Below are 19074 nucleotides of genomic sequence, written 5' to 3'. Positions count from 1 at the left end.
TCAGATCTCCAGAAAGATCTGAGATACACCTCCCCCTACTGAAGCTGAGAATGCACCAGGCCCTGGAGAGCAGCAGGCAAAACCCACCTTCAGATTCCCAGAGGTCACACTCATTGTGTTCCTGGATACAATTTCAAATAAGCCCTCTGCTGAGATCAGTAAACAAGCCCACTGCTGAGTAAAGTAAACTGAAAAAAAACAAATCAAGACTTCAGAGTGGCTGTAGTAGGTAAGGAGACCACAACTGAAACAAGCCTGCAAGCCACAAACAGAAACAATAAAAAGACAGAAAAACTTAAGTCATATGAATCAACAAGACAAATCCCCAGAAAAAGATCTGGATGACATGAAAGTAATGAAGTTACGTATGCAAAGTATAAAATAATAATTGTTAGGATGCTTAAGGATTTTAAAGCAACAATGGATGGACTTAATGAACACTTAAATAAAGAAACCGTAAGAATCAAAAAGTACACAGAAATCATAAAGAAGAACCAGAAATGACAAACATAATATCAGAAATGAAGACTACACTAGAAGGAATTAAAAGCAGGATGCTGGATGAAGCAGATGATCAAATCAGTGACTTAAAAGTCAAGATAAGTGAAACCACAAAAGCAGAACAGCAAAAATAAAAGAGGATCAAAAAGTCTGAGAAAACTGTAACAGAGCTCTGTGGTAACATGAAGAGAAACAATATCTGCATAAGGTGGTTCCTGAAGGAGAAGATAAAGACCAAGAAATAGAGAACCTGTTTGAAGAAATTATAGATGAAAATTTCACTATATTGTTGCAGGAAAGAGTCACACAGGTTCAAAAAGCAGGAAAAAAACATTAAAAAAGAACCAAGAGACCCACACCAAGATACATCATAATCAAAATACCAAAGCTAAAAGATAAAGAAAGAATACTACAAGTTGTATGAGAAAAATAGTCAATCTCCTACAACAGAAACCCTATAAGGATGATATACAACTTTTCAACAGAAACACTTAATGCCAGAAGGAAATGGTAAATATTCAGTGGTATACAGAACAAGAACCTACAACCATGAATTGTTTATCCAGCAAGGCTATTGTTTAAAATTGAAGGAGAGCCTGACCTGTGGTGGCGCAGTGGATAACGCATCGACCTGGAAATGCTGAGGTCGCCGGTTCGAAACCCTGGGCTTGCCTGGTCAAGGCACATATGGGAGTTGATGCTTCCAGCTCCTCCCCCCTTCTCTCTCTCTGTCTCTCTCTATTTCCCTCTCTCTCTCCTCTCTAAAAATGAATAAAGAAAAAAAAATTGAAGGAGAAATACAAAGCTTTCCAGACAAAAAACAAAAAAACAAAAAACAAAACCAAACCTCAAGGATTTAATCAAACCAAATCAGTCCTACAAGAAATGTGAAGAAGCCTGCTATAGACAGAACAAAGCAGGGGGGGGGACCTAGTAAAAGAGGAATGTAGATTTAAAGAAAAAAATGGCAATAAACTACGTATCAATAACCTTAAATGTAAATGGATTAAATGCTCCAATCTAAAGACACAGGGTAGCTGAATGGATAAAAAAAAAAAAACAGGACCTGTACATATGCTGTCTAAAAGAGGCCCACCTAAAACAAATATACACATAGACTGAAAGTAAAAAAATGAAAAAATATATCCTACCAATGAAAACAAATTTAAAAATCTGGAGGTAGCCTGACCTAAGGTGGCACAGAGGATAAAGCATCAACCTGAAACACTGAGGACGCCAGTTCAAAACCCCGCACTTGTCTGGTCAAAGCACATATGAGAGTTGATGCTTCCTGCTCCTCCCCCTTTCTCTCTTTCCTCTCTCTCTCCTCTCTAAAATGAACAAAGAAAATAAAAAAATTAAATAAAATACTGAGGTAGCAATAATTATCTGTGACAAAACAGACTAAAAAAAAAAAAAAGACCATAGTAAGGAATAAAAAGATCACTACATAATGATAAAGGGAGCAATCCATCCAACAGGAAGAGATAACCATTACAAATGTCTATGCACCTAATATAACAGCACCTAAGTATATAAAGCAGACTTTGATGAACATAAAGGATGAGATCAACAGCAATATTATAATAGTAGGGATTTCACTATCCCACTAACATCACTAGATAAATCCTCAAGAAAGAAAATTAACAAACAAACAGCAGAATTAAGGTTCACACTAGATGAATTGGATTTAATAGGTATCTTCAGAACCTTTCACCCTAAAGCAGCAAAACATACATTCTTTTCAAGTTCTCACGGTATATTCTCTAGGATAGACCAAATATTAGGGCATAAAATGAGTCACAACAAATTTTAAAAGACTGAAATCATATCAAGCATCTTCTCTGACCAAAATGGCATGAAACTAGAAAACTACAATAGAAAAACTGAACAACACTCAAACAATTTGAAACTAAGCAACATGTTATTAAATAACAAATGGTTTAACACTGAGATCACAAAAGAAATAAAAAATACCCTTGAAACAAATGAAAATGAGCATACAACAATTTAAAATCTGTGGGACACAGCAAAAGCAGTCCTGAGAAAAAAGTTTATAGCATTACAGGTATACCTTATGGAGCTAGAAAAAGCTCAAATAAACATCTTAACCCTGCAACTAAAAGAACTAGAAAAAACATGGCAAGTAAAGCCCAGAGTAAGTAGAAGGAAGGAAATAATAAAGATTAGAATAAAAATAAATGACAGAGTCTAAAAAAAACAATACAGAAGATGAATGAAACTAAGAGCTGGTTCTTTGAAAAGGTAAACAAGATCAATGAACCCTTAGCCAGACTCACCAAGAAAAAAAAGAGGACTCAAATAAATAAAATTAGAAATGAGAGTGGAAAAGTAACAATGGACACAGCAGAAATACAAAGAGTTGTAAGAAAGTACTATGAAGACGTGTATGACAAAAAATTAGACAACCTAAGAGAAATGGACAAATTCTTTGAAAAATCTTTCAAAAATCAATCTGGAAGAATCAGAAAACCTAAATAGATGGATTTCAACAAATGAGATTAAAACAGTTATCAAAAAACTCCCAACAAACAAAAGCCCTGGGCCAAATGGCTTCATAGGCAAATTCTACCCAACATTCAAAGAACTAACTCCTATTGTTCTCAAGCTTTTTCAAAAAATTCAAGTGGAGCAAAAACTTACAAGCTGCTTTTATGAGGCGAGCATAATTCTGATTCAAAAACAGGCAAAGCCAACACAAAGAAAGAAAACTACAGACTAATATCTCTGATGAATTTAATGCTAAAATTCTCAACAAAATATTAGTAAACCAGATCCAATAATATATGAAAAAAATCATACATCATGATCAAGTGTGATTTATTCTGTAGAGGCAAGGGTGTTACAATATTTGCAAATCAATCAATGTCATTCATCCCATAAACAAAAGGAAGGAGAAAACCACATGATAATATCAATAGATGCAGAAAAAGCATTTGATAAAATCCAGCACCCACTTATGATCAAAACTCTCAGCAAAGTGAGAATATAGGGAACATACCTCAACATGATAAAGGCCATCTATCACAGACTCAGTCAACATCATACTCAATGGGCAAAATTAAAAAGCAATTCCCTTAAGATCAGAACAAGACAGCGTTTTCCCCTTTCACCACTCTTATTCAACATAGTTCTGGAAGTCTATGTGGAGATCAGCAACCAGACAAGAATAAATGAAACACATCCAAATTGGAAAAAAAAAGTAAAACTATCATTATTTCTTGATGATGTGATACTGTACATAGGAAATTCTAAAGTCGCAGTGAAAAAAATACTGCACCCAATAAATGATTCAGCAAGGTGGCAGGATAAAAAATTAATACTCAGAAATCAGAGGCATTTTTGTACACCAACAATAATCTGTGTGAAAGAAAAATTAAGGAAACTATCCTCTTCACTATTGCAACAAACAGTGAATCCTGGTGTGGTGAACGTAGAAGTATATCTTTCTAACATCCCTACTCTCATTTAAAAAAAATGTCGAAAAGGAAACTTTCCTGAAAGATAAAAAAAATATTTTAAAACTCCCACTATTCCAGGGCTATAGAACCTAAAACTTTCAGACTCCTAAGATCTGAAGGCCTGACCTATGGTGTCTCAGTGGAGAAAGCATCAACAAGGAAAGCTGAGGTTACACTTTGGAATCCCTGGGCTTTCCCAGTCAAGGCACATATGGGAGTTGATGCTTCCTGCTTCTCCTGCCCTCCTCTGAATCGCTCTTTCTCTCCACACTAAAAATAAAAAATTTTAAAAAGTCATGAAACACAAACACACCTTGTACTCCAGTGTTATCAAATTCAATCTGAAATTTACCAAATTCTTGTACATTGACACTCCTCAAACAAATGAAATTAGATTCATTTCTTAGACAAACAGGGTTCATGCTACACACATGGCAGTTTTCCATCAACAAGCCTAAACATAATTGACATGGAGACCTTAAGCCTTGACCTTCAAATGTTCAGTTGTTAATCTCTGCAGAATACGGCTTAATCAAGAAACACACTGATGCCTAGCTCTTCAGAGTCTAAATCCACATAAATCCCCAAATGACAATTCATATGTATTCCTACTTCACCAAACTCACAGGCCCTTCACTGAGGATCCAGTGACTCCTGCTCACAAGACATCGAGGTTCTGAAGCCTCATTGGCAGCACCTAGAAACTGAACACTAGTACATAACTACTTCCAATCCGTTGCTCTGTCTCCAAATTTTTCCTTGCCTGTTACTAGAAGAACAGTGTAGCCATGTCTCAGGCTCTATTCTGGAATTCCAAGTTCTGGCCTGAAACAAATTTCATGATGTCATAGAATGTATTAAAAACTTCTTGATGGGTGTGACCACATTTGTTATAACTGTCAGGTGAAATAAAACAAATGTCTTTGAGGCTCCAAATACTTTTCTTCCCATGGGGTGGTCACAAGCACAGAGGAACTTCTTAAATTATTACAGGCTGGAATATATCCAAGGGCAACATGGCAGGGAATGCATTTTGTCCATCACTTTAGTTAAAAAGAATAGTTGACAATATAAATATTACACGGGAGAAGCAAGGGTGAATCATTTCCATAAGGTCTGAGGATGTCTGTATGTCACATAAAAAGCCAAAGACTGCCTGACCAGGTGGTGGAACAGTAGATAAAGCATAGGATTGGGATGTAGAGTACTCGGGTTGAAAACTCAAGGTAGCTGGTTTGAGCAAGGGGTCACTCGGACTTCTGTAGCCCCCCACCCTCAGTCTAAGCACATATGAGAAATCAATGAATGGACAACTAAGAAACCGAAACAAATAAGTTGTTTTTCATCACTCTCCCTTCCTGTTTGTCCCTATCTGTCCCTCCCTTTGACTGTCACTGCCACAAAAAAAAAAAAAAAAAAAAAGAATCCAAAGACCTTTGGGCTGGATGCTAGTTTAAAATTAATTGAGGTCCACTATTAAAACACATGCAGTGCAGTCCTCCTTTTTGGTTTCTCTACTCTCACTACTGCCACACTCACAATACTCCTGGTCACCCAACATGTGTTTCTTCGGGTAAAGGGATGCTCCACATTAAAAATTTACACACCACCTGTGTGCCATAAAATTTACATTGTTACCCAATAGTATGAAATCCCATAGGAAATGGCTCAGTGTACACACTGCTTCCAGGTCACTTCAGAAGCAAAAGAAATCAAGTAGCTCTCCAAGTCACCTACAACTTTTGATCCGGTTTCAAATGGATGTTCCAACAATCCCTCCTCTGGTTCAACTGATTTCCCAGAGTGACCCTCATCACTAAACAAAATCAATAATGTATTATCTTTATTAAAGGGGATCATAAAAATTATAGGTGAACAGCAACATGAAGTGATATACAGCTCAAGGTCTGGGAGGTCCCAAGGACAGGAGCTTGTCTCCCAATGTGGTTTGGGTACATTACACTTCCACCTCTGGGATGTGTTCACCCACCTAGAAGCTCTATGAAATCCCTCTTCTAGGGTCTTTATTTTCTGGTGGCTTCTCAATAGGTATAATTTATTTACGCTATTTCTAGACACCTGCCCCTCTGGATGTGTGTGGTAGAGCTTTAAATTCAAATCAGTCACCTCAATATAACAAAAGATGCTATTGGTTCTTTTGTCACTTAGGAATTGATAAAGGTGTCAGGAGCTGTGCCAGAAACAGGAGACAGAGAGTCCTATGAATGTATTTAGTGTATTTCACTAGGTAATACTGATAATCTAAAAAGGATACCTGCCAAAAGAATGTTACCATGAATGAAAAATATGAAGGTTTTTGCTGAAAAAAAAAAGCCTTTAAAAATTTCTCTTGTTGTGATGGTTACAAGAACCTGGTGTTAAGACAGGAACTACTCTGAGACCAGATAAAGTGCACTGACGAACTAGGGAACACTGCCTCCTGATTCCATAAAAGGTTTCATATGTACAGTTTGAAGCCCCAGTACCTACAGGTATTTATGGATACACAGAAAACAGAAGCAGAGACAACTATGAGAAATTCAGGAAGCAGAGATAATAAGAATGCTGGTTTGAAAGCCCTGGTATGGCTTTTTCTGGCACATATAAGAAACTGCTAGAAGTTAGTTTCTGACTCCACTCTAGCACAGCTAATCACTATGTGATTCAAAACACTAAAATCTTTTTTTAAAAAGGCTTCATGATAATCACTGCATCTGCATAGCTCCTCTGCTTGAACTTGGATACATGTATATATAGTCTATATGGGGAAGCCTTTTCCACTTTTCGTGCAGAGTAATTGTTTTATTAATAAATGAACTTGCTGCCCTGGCCGGTTGGCTCAGCGGTAGAGCGTCGGCCTAGCGTGCGGAGGACCCGGGTTCGATTCCCGGCCAGGGCACACAGGAGAAGCGCCCATTTGCTTCTCCACCCCTCCGCCGCACTTTCCTCTCTGTCTCTCTCTTCCCCTCCCGCAGCCAAGGCTCCATTGGAGCAAAGATGGCCCGGGCGCTGGGGATGGCTCTGTGGCCTCTGCCTCAGGCGCTAGATAGAGTGGCTCTGGTCGCAATATGGCGACACCCAGGATGGGCAGAGCATCGCCCCCTGGTGGGCAGAGCGTCGCCCCATGATGGGTGTGCCAGGTGGATCCCGGTCGGGCGCATGCGGGAGTCTGTCTGACTGTCTCTCCCTGTTTCCAGCTTCAGAAAAAAATGAAAAAAAATAAAATAAATAAATAAATGAACTTGCTGATATCCAGTGAGAGTACTCTTCTTAGAAAAACCTTCCCTACATACACTGCATACATAGAAATTCTATTCTGTATGAGTCCTTTAATATACAATCAGTTTGCACTACACTCAGAAATCTTTTCCACATTCACTGGACGCGTAGTGCTTCTCTCCTGTATGAGTCCCTTGATGTCTAATCAGATTCCCCTTCTGTGAAAAGCCTTTTCCACACTCACTGCATACATATGGCTTCTCTCCTGTATGAGTCCGCTGGTGTTTAATCAGACTCCTCTTCTCTGGAAAGCCTTTTCCACACTCACTGCATACATATGGCTTCTCACCGGTATGAGTCCTCTGATGTATAACCAGGTGACAATTCAGTGTAAAGCCTTTCCCACACTCATTGCATACATAAGGCTTCTCTCCAGTATGAGTCCTTTGATGTATAATCAGATTCCCCTTCTCTAGAAAGCCTTTTCCACACTCACTACATACATATGGCTTCTCTCCTGTATGAGTCCGCTGGTGTTTAATCAGATTATTCTTCTCTGGAAAGCCTTTTCCACACTCACGGCATACAGATGGCTTCTCTCCGGTATGAGACCTTTGATGTACAATCAGTTGCCTCTTCATTGTACAGCCTTTCCCATACTCACTGCATACATAAGGTCCCTCTCTTCTATGAGTCCTTTGATGTAGAATCAGCTTCCTCGTCTCTGGAAAGCCTTTTCCACACTCACTGCATACATATGGCTTCTCTCCAGTATGATTCCTTTGATGTATAATCAATTGAGTCTTCACTGTAAAGCCTTTTCCACATTCACTGCATAGATAAGGCTTCACTCTGGTATGAGTCCTTTGATGTCTAATCAGGTAACAATTCAGTGTAAAGCCCTTCCCACAGTCACTGCATACATAAGGCTTCTCTCCAGTATGGGTCTTTTGATGTATACTCAGATTCCTCTTCTCTGGAAAGCCTTTTCCACACTCACTGCATACATATGCCTTCTCTCTGGTATGAGTTCTTTGATGTCTAATCAGGCGACTCTTCACTATAAAGCCTTTCCCACATTCACTGCATACATACGGCTTCTCTCCTGTATGAGTCCTTTGATGTATAATCAGGTTACTCTTAACTGTAAACGCTTTCCCACATGCACTACATACATATGGCTTCTCTCCAGTATGAGTCCTTTGATGTATAACCAGATTGCTCTTCTCTAAAAAGCCTTTTCCACACTCACTGCATACATATGGCTTCTCTCCAGTATGAGTCCTTTGATGTTTTATCAGTTGACTCTTGACTGTAAAGCCTTTCCCACAGTCACTGCATACATAAGGCTTGTCACCAGTATGAGTCCTTTGATGTTTTATCAGTTGACTCTTGACTGTAAAGCCTTTCCCACAGTCACTGCATACATAAGGCTTGTCACCGGTATGAGTACTTTGATGTTTTATCAGTTGACTCTTGACTGTAAAGCCTTTCCTACAGTCAGTGCATACATAAGGCTTCTCTCCGGTATGAGTTCTTTGATGTATAATCAGTTGAGTCTTCACTGTAAAACCTTTCATACATTCACTGCATACATAAGGCTTTTCTCCAGTATGAGTCCTTTGATGTATAATCATATTTCTCTTCTCTGAAAAGCTTTTTTCACACTCACTGCATACATATGGCTTCTCTCCAGTATGAGTCCTTTGATGTATAATCAGTTGACTCTTCATTGTACAGCCTTTCCCACATTCATTGCATACATAAGGCTTCTCTCTGGTATGAGTCCTTTGATGTATAATCAGATTTCTCTTCCCTGGAAAGCTTTTTCCACAATCACTGCATACATATGGTTTCTCTCTGGTATGAGTCTTTTGATGTGTAATCAGCTGACTATTCACTGTAAAGGCTTTCCCACATTCACTGCATACATATGGCTTTTGACCTGTATGAGTCCTTTGATGTATAATCAGATTTCTCTTCTCTATAAAGCCTTTCTCACACTCCCTGCATACATATGGCTTCTCTCCGGTATGAGTTCTCTGAGGATTGCTGAGCTGACACTTGTAAATGTAACCTTTCCTACATTCATTATATGTGTAAGGTTTCTTTCCTGCATGAGTTTTCTGATATATATTCAGCTGTGATTTACTGAAAGTTTTATTACATATATTGTATTCACTCTGATTTAGACCTGTATGAACTTTCTGACTGGATTTTCTGGAGAAGGCTTTCTGACACAGACTGCATTTATAAGATTTATCTCCACTAAGAACTCTCTGATAATCAGTGAGCTGAGCCATCTCGACAATAGTTATCCCACATTCAGTGCATGTGAGGGCTTCCTCTTCATTGTCAGTTCTTTGTTGCTGAGTGACCTGAGACATATTTTCAATGGATTTGGGACTGGAATGCAACCCAATTTTAGTGTAAATTAGTTCATGGTTATGACATGGAATAGATGTCCCATCAGCATGGAAGAAATCAGAGTTCTTTAAATTGAAATTTCCTGTTTGGTTTTTAAACCTTAACTTTGATTTTAAAGGTTTTCCATATATCTCCAACGTATCGCAGTGTTGCCTCAATATAGACTGGCTTTGTCTTTGATTAACAATATTTGCAAACATATCATGTTCATAGTATTCTTCTTCACTCTTTGCAATGGGTGGGCTTTGAAAGGGACTTTGCAAAGGCACATTAACTTTCTTGAATTCTAGGAAAGAGAACAGTAAATTATTCTATAATCTTTCACAATCTTAGTTTGAAATTAAAATTAGTTATAACATTGTAAAGTATTCTAGTGATACCCCACGGGTTGTAAAATAAAGGAAATTAACTTAAGAGTCATCCACATTCTAGACACAGCCTGTAAATCTCTACATTTCCTAAGTAATAAAAGCATATTTTGTTTTAAAAACTTGTTTCATCATTATTTTTTTCTGTTACTTATTTTAGGGTAAGACATGAAAAAAATGAGATATACTTGCATGTGCTCTGACATGGATCCACATGGCAACCGCATGTGAATCCGATGTCAAAGTAAGGAGCTATTTTTAGTATCTCAGGGAAATGCTCACTGACAAAGTCATCCTGAACTCCTGGGGCCATGCTGGAACAAACTGAGACACTGCCTGTGAAAGGGAAAGAGAAAGGACAAAAGGAGTAGAGGATGGGGAAGGGAAGCAGATGGTTACTTCTCATGTGTGCCCTGACCAGGAATCGAATTGGGGCATGCATATGCTGGGCCAACACTATCCACTGGGTCACCAGCCAGGGCCAAAACAATTCCTTTTGATAACTGCTGAGATTATGCTAGTGAGGGGTATTACTACAGGATTTTAACATATCCTCAAGATGGTACTAGGGAAAAGAAATGCCTTCACGTGGCTGTTCTCTTGCTTTGAAAATGTGGCCACCTCATTCATTCACAAATTCTACAACCAGCCATGGAATCCTAAAAAGTCACACAGGCGGACCTACTACTGGCATCCATATGGATTCCAAGGCTAAATACAGAACCAACCTGGATGCAACCAGGATACAGAATGTGCTAGTCTGATGAGAATAAGATTGCAGGACACAGAATGTCGGGACACTGGTCTTTTTATTGGGATTAGTGAAGACAAGGTGAATTTTTTCCGGACACTGAGTTTGTATAACCCTCGTAATTTCAGAAGTAAGAAGATTATATTTATTCTCCATAAAAGAATATTTCAAAAAAAGCTGGGTGTATGCTACTGAGGAGACTAAGCACAAGTTTCTACATGGCCTCAGCATGCAACTAGTTACCAGAAGGACCACAGTGTGGAATGTTTACCTTCAGCCCCATCAACTGTCTTCTAGGACAGAATAGATGGCCTAGAGCAACAAGGTTTACGAAAATCATTTTAATATCTGATCAGCTTTTGGGTTAGTGAATACATTCTTTTGTCTGATGTATGGCTCATCTCAGTTCCATGGACAGAGAAACTCCTGTATTCAGGAATACTTCAGACCTTGACTTACGTACTAATTCATATATCTCCTTTAAAATAAATGAGAAAATATTAGCACTGCTCTGGAAATTAACTGAATTCAAGGAAGGGTTTTTAGAACCTCCAACTTATCCAACTGGTCAGAAGCACAGGTTATAATGCAGACACAGAAATTGACGTAAAAAGTGAAGACGTCTTGTGGAACTTAATTCTTAACTCATAGGTTCTAACACTAGTTCTCAGTACATAGTATCATAACTGAATTAATTTTGAGGACACCCAGTTTAGTAACTACCTAGAGGAAGAAACCTGAAGCTAGGAAGTAAAGGCAATCAGTCTATGAAAAATAGTAAAAAAAGATACAATGGAAACCTAAACAGTGGAGATTATCAGAAAATATGGGTGGGGCAAAATTAGGTTTACAACTGCTATTATGGGAAGATATATAAATAATAATGTAAGAATAACACTGGCTGGTTGGTTCAGTGTTACAGCATCAGCCAGGTGTGTGAATATCCTGGGTGCCATTCCAGATCAGGGTACACAGGTGAAGTGCCCATCTGCTTTTCCATCCATCCACCTTCCCCTCTCACTTTATTCTCTCTTTCCCTCCTTTCCTACAGCCATGGCTCGATTGGAGCAAGTTGGCCTGGGGCACTGAGGATGACTCCATGACTTTCACCTTGGGCACTAAAAAATGGCTCTGATGACAAGAGAGCAAGGGTTCCAGGTGTAGAGAGCATCACCCCCTAGTGGGCTTGCCACATGGATCACCATTTGGGGTGCATGTGGGAGTCTGTCTCTGCTTCCCCTCCTCTTATTAAATTGAGATTAAAAAAAAGATATGTCTCTCATAGGACATAGAGAGATGAGAGCTAGTGTGAGGCAAAAAGTATTGACTAATAGTTGCTTAACTTTAGTTTTTTATTCCTTGCCACTTCTCCCTTAATCCTGCAACTCCAGGGCTTCAAATTGGCAACCTCTGCATTCTACATCACTTCTCTATCCATTGAATCACGACAGGTCAGGCTGTAAACACAGGTTTATATTTTATTTTTAGACTTAATGCATTTTAGAGAAGAGGGAGAGACAGAGACGTGTGAGGAGCAGGGAGCATCAACTTGCACAAGTTGACCAGTCAACCCTGCGGTTTACCAGCTGGCAACCTTAGTGTTCCTGGTGGGGGCTTTACCTAGTGGGACACCACAGGTGAGGCTCAAAATTCAAGTTATTTGGGTTTTTTTCCTAAAGAAGCAGAGATAGAGTCAGAGAAAGGGATATATAGGGACAGACAGACAGGAAGGCAGAGAGATAAGAAGCATCAATTCTTCATTGCAACACCGTAGTTTTTCAGTGATTGCTTTCTCATCTATGCACTGAACGAGGGACTATAGCAGATCGAGTGACCCCTTGCTCAAGCCAGTAATCTTAGTTTAAAGCTGTTGAGTTTTGCTAACACCAGATGAACCCATGCTCAAGCTGGCAACCTTGGGTTCTCAAACCTGGGTCCTCTGTGTCCCAGTTCGATGCTCTAATCACTGCATAATCGCCTGGTCAGTGAAAACTCAAGTTTAAAAACATAAAACAGCCTGACTACACAGTGGCACAGTGGATAGAACATTGGACTGGGATGCAGAAGACCTGGTTTGAGCAAAGCTCACAAGCTTGGACCCAAGGTCGCTGGCTTGAGCAAGAAGTTACTCGGTCTGTTGAAAGCCCATGGTCAAGACACGTATAAGAAAGCAATCAATGAACAACTAAGGTGTTGAAATGAAAAACTGATGACTGATGCTTCTCATCTCTCTCTGTTCCTGTCTGTCCCTATCTATGCCTCTCTCTGATTCTCTGTCATTGTAAAAAAACAAACAAACCATAAAGCAATCATATCATACAGGCAGAAATCACAGTTATGAAACATATTAAAGTCTTTTAGAAGACGACAAACTGTCTAATCAAGATGACAGTATATCACAAAGGTCACTGCAGGTGAAGCTGCCATTTTATATGACAGGAAACTTGGAAGTAATTATCGGGCACTTAGTGTTATCAGAAATTGATGGGAAGGTAATATTATTTTAAAATTCCAGCAATAATAAATTAAATTAAGAAAACAATTCCAATTTCTGCATAACAAAGAAGAAAATCACACAGGTGTGCGATTTAGAAAAGGCTAGCCTGACAAGACAGTGGTGAGGAAATAGAGCGTTGAAATGGAACACCAAGGACCTAGGTTCAAAACGCCAATGTTTTTAGTGAGGTCACTGGCTTGAAAATGGTATCACAGACATGACACCAGGGAAGCTGGTTTGAGCCCATGGTGTATGTCCATAGCAAGGAGTCACTTGCTCTGCTGCAGCCTCCAAGTCCAGGCACATTCCAGAAAGCAATCAATAAATAACTAAGGAGCTGCACAATGAGTTGATGCATCTCATCTCTCTCCCTTTCTGCCTGGATGTTTTTATCTGTCACTCTAGCTTTCTGTCTCTGTCACACATATACAAAAATAAATAAAGGCTAAAATATTTTATTCTAAAACTAACAAACTGATCTTGGAAGTAATCAAAGATGTAATTAAACAAAAGAACACCTCATAATCCTGGATTAGTATGAAGAGTATGTTGCAGAAAAAATTACTACAGAATGAGACAGATGTAATCACTATTGAAACACTAGCTGGTTAGTTTTGCAGAAATTGACAAGCTGATTTAAAATTTTTTATTGAAAATGAAGAAAAACCCAGATGTTTAAATGATCTGTATATATTTTTTGTACTTTTCTGAAGTGGGAATTAAGGAGGCAGAGAGACAGACTCCTGCATGTGCCTGACCAGGATCCACGTGGAATGCCCAGTAGGGAGCAATGCTCTGCCCCCCTGGGAGATTGCTCCTTTGCAACTAGAGCAATTCTAACACCTGAGGTGGAAGCCAGGGAGCAATCCTCAGCACCCGGGACCACATGCTGCAATGGAGCCTTGGCTGTGGGAGGGAAAAAGAGAGAGAAAAAGGAAAGGGGGAAGGGTGGAGAAGATGATGGATGCTTCTCTTGTGTGCCCTGAGAAAGAATGGAACCCAGGACCTTCACATGCCGGGGCGATGCTCTACCTCTGAGTCAACCGGCCAGGGCCTCAAAATGATCTTGAAAGATAAGAACAGACTCAGAGAATTCACTCTTTCCAATTTTGAAAGCTGCTACAAAACTATAAATATAAAAAAGCACCATGAAAATGTGTACAGAAAAAGTCCAAAAATTGACTGTTATAACAGTGATGGTTGTACAACTAAATGAATAAAGTAAAAACTAATTAGCTATTTATTTAAGGGGCTAAATCGATTCACAGGTGAATTAAAATAAATAAAACCCTTAAATCTGATGTAAAATCAGAAGCTTTAGGAAAACAAAGGCAGCAAAAAAAATCTCATGAAGAAATCTGATTTAGGAAACCTGGGAAGGATGGCACTTGAAGCACAAATAAGTTGTACTAGTTTGAGCAAGACCTCATGTGGCATGTTAACAAGGTCTATTCATGTTCATTATATGAAATGTTACAGGAATATAAAAGAGAGCTACACAGAAAAACATAAGTAAAACAAAACAAGCTCAGAATGTAGCAAACATCCTAGGTGATGCTAGAACATGAAATTTAAAAAGTCTAGTGTTGAATTCTAAAGTTCAAAAAGGATGAAGGGATGGTGATTCTCACTCTCACAGAAAATGGGAAGTTGGAGGCTGGCTGCCATGACAGTGAGTAGAATGCACAGGAAGGAAGCGCACATTAGACAACAACGAGGGTTACGACAGAATGTGAGTCCATTTCACGGGAACAGAAATAGGTTCAATGATGGGAACTGAGGAAAGGTTTAACAGTGATGAGAACTGAGTATGAAAAAAGCTGGAGAAGGGAGGCGAAAAATGACATAAATGCACAATGAAAACCCGACTATCATGGCGACACAGCTTCCAACATGTGGATGGATTTTATAGAAGAAAATCACTATCTCCATACAAGGCAGTAGTAACAAAACTGTGATGAATTCATAGTTCTGTCATTCCAAAGTGGCCCAAAACATGGAATTTCACAGAGGAAGAGGGTGTAACACAAGCTGAGACCCAGTGGGCATGGCCAGAGAGTAAAATATGGAGTGCTATTAAAAAAAAGTACACAAAGAAAACTAAGATGTACATAAAATAGGTGTCATTTGAGAAATGACACCTATTTTATGTACTCAATGAGAAAAAAGGGATATGTTTCCCTCTAAATTTCTACAAATAAAAAGGATTCCCATAGGTGAAGGGGTGGTTTGGTTTCTTCATCCAATGTTAAAGGTCTGATGTGTCCTGTGACTAGAGTATGACTTCCAACCATTAAGCCTCCAACCCCCTGGGTGCTTGTCACTTACCTGGACAGACTACTTGCTGTGGTTCATCACCTACTGTCCATGCTTCTTCCCCTCGCTCCAACTTGGAAAGTGCATCTGGTTTGGCGGATTGATGCCCTGCTCAGAGGAAAAAATGACAGAAGAGTTAAACATACTGAAGTGGGCTGTGGTCTGTCAAGATGAATGAAGAATGTTACACTTTAAGAAATGAACATGATTCACACCTGTAACACAAAGCCTTTTGTCTCAGGAAGCAGAATGTTATATCTTCTTGTCTGAGGTAATGGAAGAATCTAAGGTTCTTCCTTTTCAGAGAACTGTAGTTATTCAGAAGAGTTAAGCAACTAAGGGATAACAGCCACCAAAAGGCAACTTATAAGTGACACAGGGGAGCTGTCCTCACCCACTGACACCAGGTTGCTGTAGTTCTCCAACATCACGTCCCGGAACAGGTCCTTCTGATTGAGGTCCAGGAGCTGCCACTCCTCCCAGGTGAAGTTCACGGCCACATCGTGAAAAGTCAGGCATTCCTGAAACAACACTGTGCTGTTTAAAGTTGTGATATGCTTTTGATGGGTAAAATAAATGTTATTTCCCATTTTCACTTCATATTATGCATCTGTAGAGTGAAAGAAATTTCATTTTATTATACAACTGAATAATCACATGCCTAGTAAGTTACAAGTTGGGGTAAAAGTTGGTTTCCAATTGTGCATATCAAAAATACAATCATAAAAAATCATACAAGAATAAATTGTTTCACACATAACAACTGCAACTTATATTTGCCAAACTCTGTAGTCTGCAATTGTGCAGTCATCTATGGATTTATCTGATCACAAGATTGTGTACTGTGACATAGTTTTTTATACACCTCTACAATCCATTAAGAAAAAAAAGGATAAACACAAATGCGTACTTAGGCAGTGAAGGAGTGGAGATAACATCAACCTGAGACCTGTGGATTCAGGTTCAAAATTCTCAGGTCTCTGCTTTCAGCACCCATGCTCACCAGTTCTGGTGTGGGGTAGCCAGCCTGTAAGATCATTGAAATGATTTCATGGCTGCTGGCTTAAAGCCCAAGGTTCCTGACTTGAGTTTAAGATCGTTGACCTGAGCAGAAGGTAACTGGCTTGGATTAAGACCTTCTTTATGGACTAGGTAATTATGAGAAGTAATCAATAAACAGCTAAACTGTCTCAACTACAAGTGGATGCTTCTCATCTCTTATCCTTCCTGTCTATTCTATGCCCCCTCTCTCTCTCAAGAGAAGAAATGATAGGATGAGATAAACCAGAAGAGAAGGGGGGAGGGCGCAACGGGGAGAGACTCGGGAGATGTTGAGGGAAATACTGTAGAGGGGGGATGCATACGAGGCTAAACGAGAATCTATGTAAACACAAATTAAAATCAATAAAAATAAAGAGAAGGAAAAAACCCAAAATCACCTGAGCCAGGATCATTTTCTTCTATTGTTGGAAAAAACCTTGCAATAGACAGTGTTTCTGTTGGTGTTTTGTGAGTCTGCTCTAAGTTTCAACTCAGAAACCTGTCTTCAGTTGAATGTGTTGCCAGAGATGCTAACACCCAATTCTGTGTCTTTTAGATCCTAGTGATTTTATTGCTCCAGGGAGTCAGGACCTGTGGATTGAGGAGAAAATTCAGTGACTGGTACATTTCCTCTGGGCCCAGATGCACTCACCCTCTTCACAATGCTCTTAACTATCTGAGCAAACTGACAAGGGCCTAGAAAAGGTTTATTTAGAAAAAAACAGAGGTAGAAGTAAGCCATCAAAACAATGGACTTCAGGAAACAAGTTACAGAGGCAAAAAAGAAAGGGGGATCTTGGGAGTTTAGGAACACAGAGAGAGACACCTTGAGAGGAATAAGAAGGGGTGGGGAAAGGCAGCAGCAAGCTTCAGAAAGAGCTTCCATGTGTCCCTCCACTTTAATGCACACCTTCTGTTAATGCATACCTTTATATGACTCTAGTTAACTTCCTACCTGTCCACCCATAATTTATTACACCCACTTATAATTACTTACATACAGCTATGCATAAACATCTTGTAATAGGAAAATGTTTATGAGAAGGTAAAATAAAATTAGATCATAACTGGTTCATTTTTCAATTTTATTAAGATATAACTTGCATAGGTTAAACCTATTCATAATAAACCTTCTCTTGGGAAAATTTCTTATTTATATAGAAGTCATTAAGGACTACTAGAACAACATCACATATATTGTACGTTCATTTAGCTTCCCATCACGTGAACTTTTTATATCACCACGGTGCATTTGTGAAATTGAGAAATGAACATTGGTATAATATGCACCCCAATCACAGGTTCTACTGATTTCACAAGTATTTACACTACCATTCATTTTCTTTTGCACAATTTAACCCACAATATTATATTTAGATACCATTTTTCTATGATTTTCTCTATTCTATGACCATTTCCTTGTCACATTTTTCTCAATGATGTTCTCAATTAATTTCAGGAGTACTGATGAGGTATTTTGTATATTAATCCATCTTTAGAGTTGTACTAAATTTACCTCATTATAGAATGGTCATGCATTTTGGTACAGACACTTCAGAACTGAAGTCTATCACACAATTAACTAGGGGTAGAAAATATCAAAATATCTTACAGCTGATCTGGTAAAGGTAGTGTTTGGCAGGGTTTTACACTGAAAATAGCAGGAACAATTTTGACAAAAAACAACCAGTGTACAAGGCCCACAGCAAAAGATTTCAACACTTATATGCCGTATCATAATTGATAGTACTTGTGAAAGCATAAACGTGCAGATAAATAGAACAGAACAGAGATCCCACAAAAAACCTTGCACAAATCATATACACACAACTGTTTCAGACTTCAATTTAGAAAGGTACACTTTCCAAGAAATGATGGTGGGACAGTTAGAGGACCACTGGCATGCAGGTATAAATAAAGAAATAAATGGAATGTCAACACATTTATTCAAAATTTTATATTGTTAAAAGACTAGTATCCAGAACACAGAATTCCTAAAAGTTGATAATTTTAAAAGATTGTTTAAAGGAAGAACTGATCCTTATACCATTTACTGCATACCTGACACTATTAGTTGATCATCCTCTGTGCCAGAATCCGTGCTCTGCTACTTTAACCCAGGGTCCTGTAATTTCCTTGATGAGTAAAGAAACGAATAAATACGATGAGGCTGCAGAGATCTGTGCCTCAGTCCTAGAGGCTGGGAGTCCCCTGTACCCATCTTTTCTCCATGCTGTGTCTTGTGTTTTTCTAAAGTCCTGCAGCACCTTCCTTTAAGCACACCCCTTGCCAAGCTGTTCTCAGCAATCAGAAAGAAACATACAAGAATAAACTGTTTTACATGTATTAACAACTGTAAACCTACGTTTGCCCCAGTCTGTAGTGTGCAATTGTTCATTGTAATCTATGCATTCATCTGAGTAGAAGATCCTATAATGTGAAGAAGAAATTACTTATATATTTCAATACATT

At 38.9% G+C, this 19074-nt stretch overlaps 1 protein-coding gene across 1 annotated transcript; it reads right to left on the bottom strand.

The window, feature by feature from the left end:
• LOC136330157 (zinc finger protein 432-like) lies at window positions 1-18700 on the bottom strand. The gene is given in 6 exon segments (XM_066266660.1): window positions 1-188; window positions 7249-9915; window positions 15574-15669; window positions 15956-16082; window positions 17001-17193; window positions 18664-18700. Coding segments are annotated over 5 exon segments (3093 nt in total). The 5' UTR covers window positions 17016-17193; window positions 18664-18700.
• Between the last annotated feature and the right edge of the window lie 374 nt (window positions 18701-19074).

Source organism: Saccopteryx bilineata, chromosome 3 (assembly GCF_036850765.1).
Source record: "Saccopteryx bilineata isolate mSacBil1 chromosome 3, mSacBil1_pri_phased_curated, whole genome shotgun sequence".
NCBI classification, from domain to species: domain Eukaryota; kingdom Metazoa; phylum Chordata; class Mammalia; order Chiroptera; family Emballonuridae; genus Saccopteryx; species Saccopteryx bilineata.
Note: the sequence above shows the minus strand (reverse complement) of the source record. Positions and strands in the feature narration are given on the sequence as shown.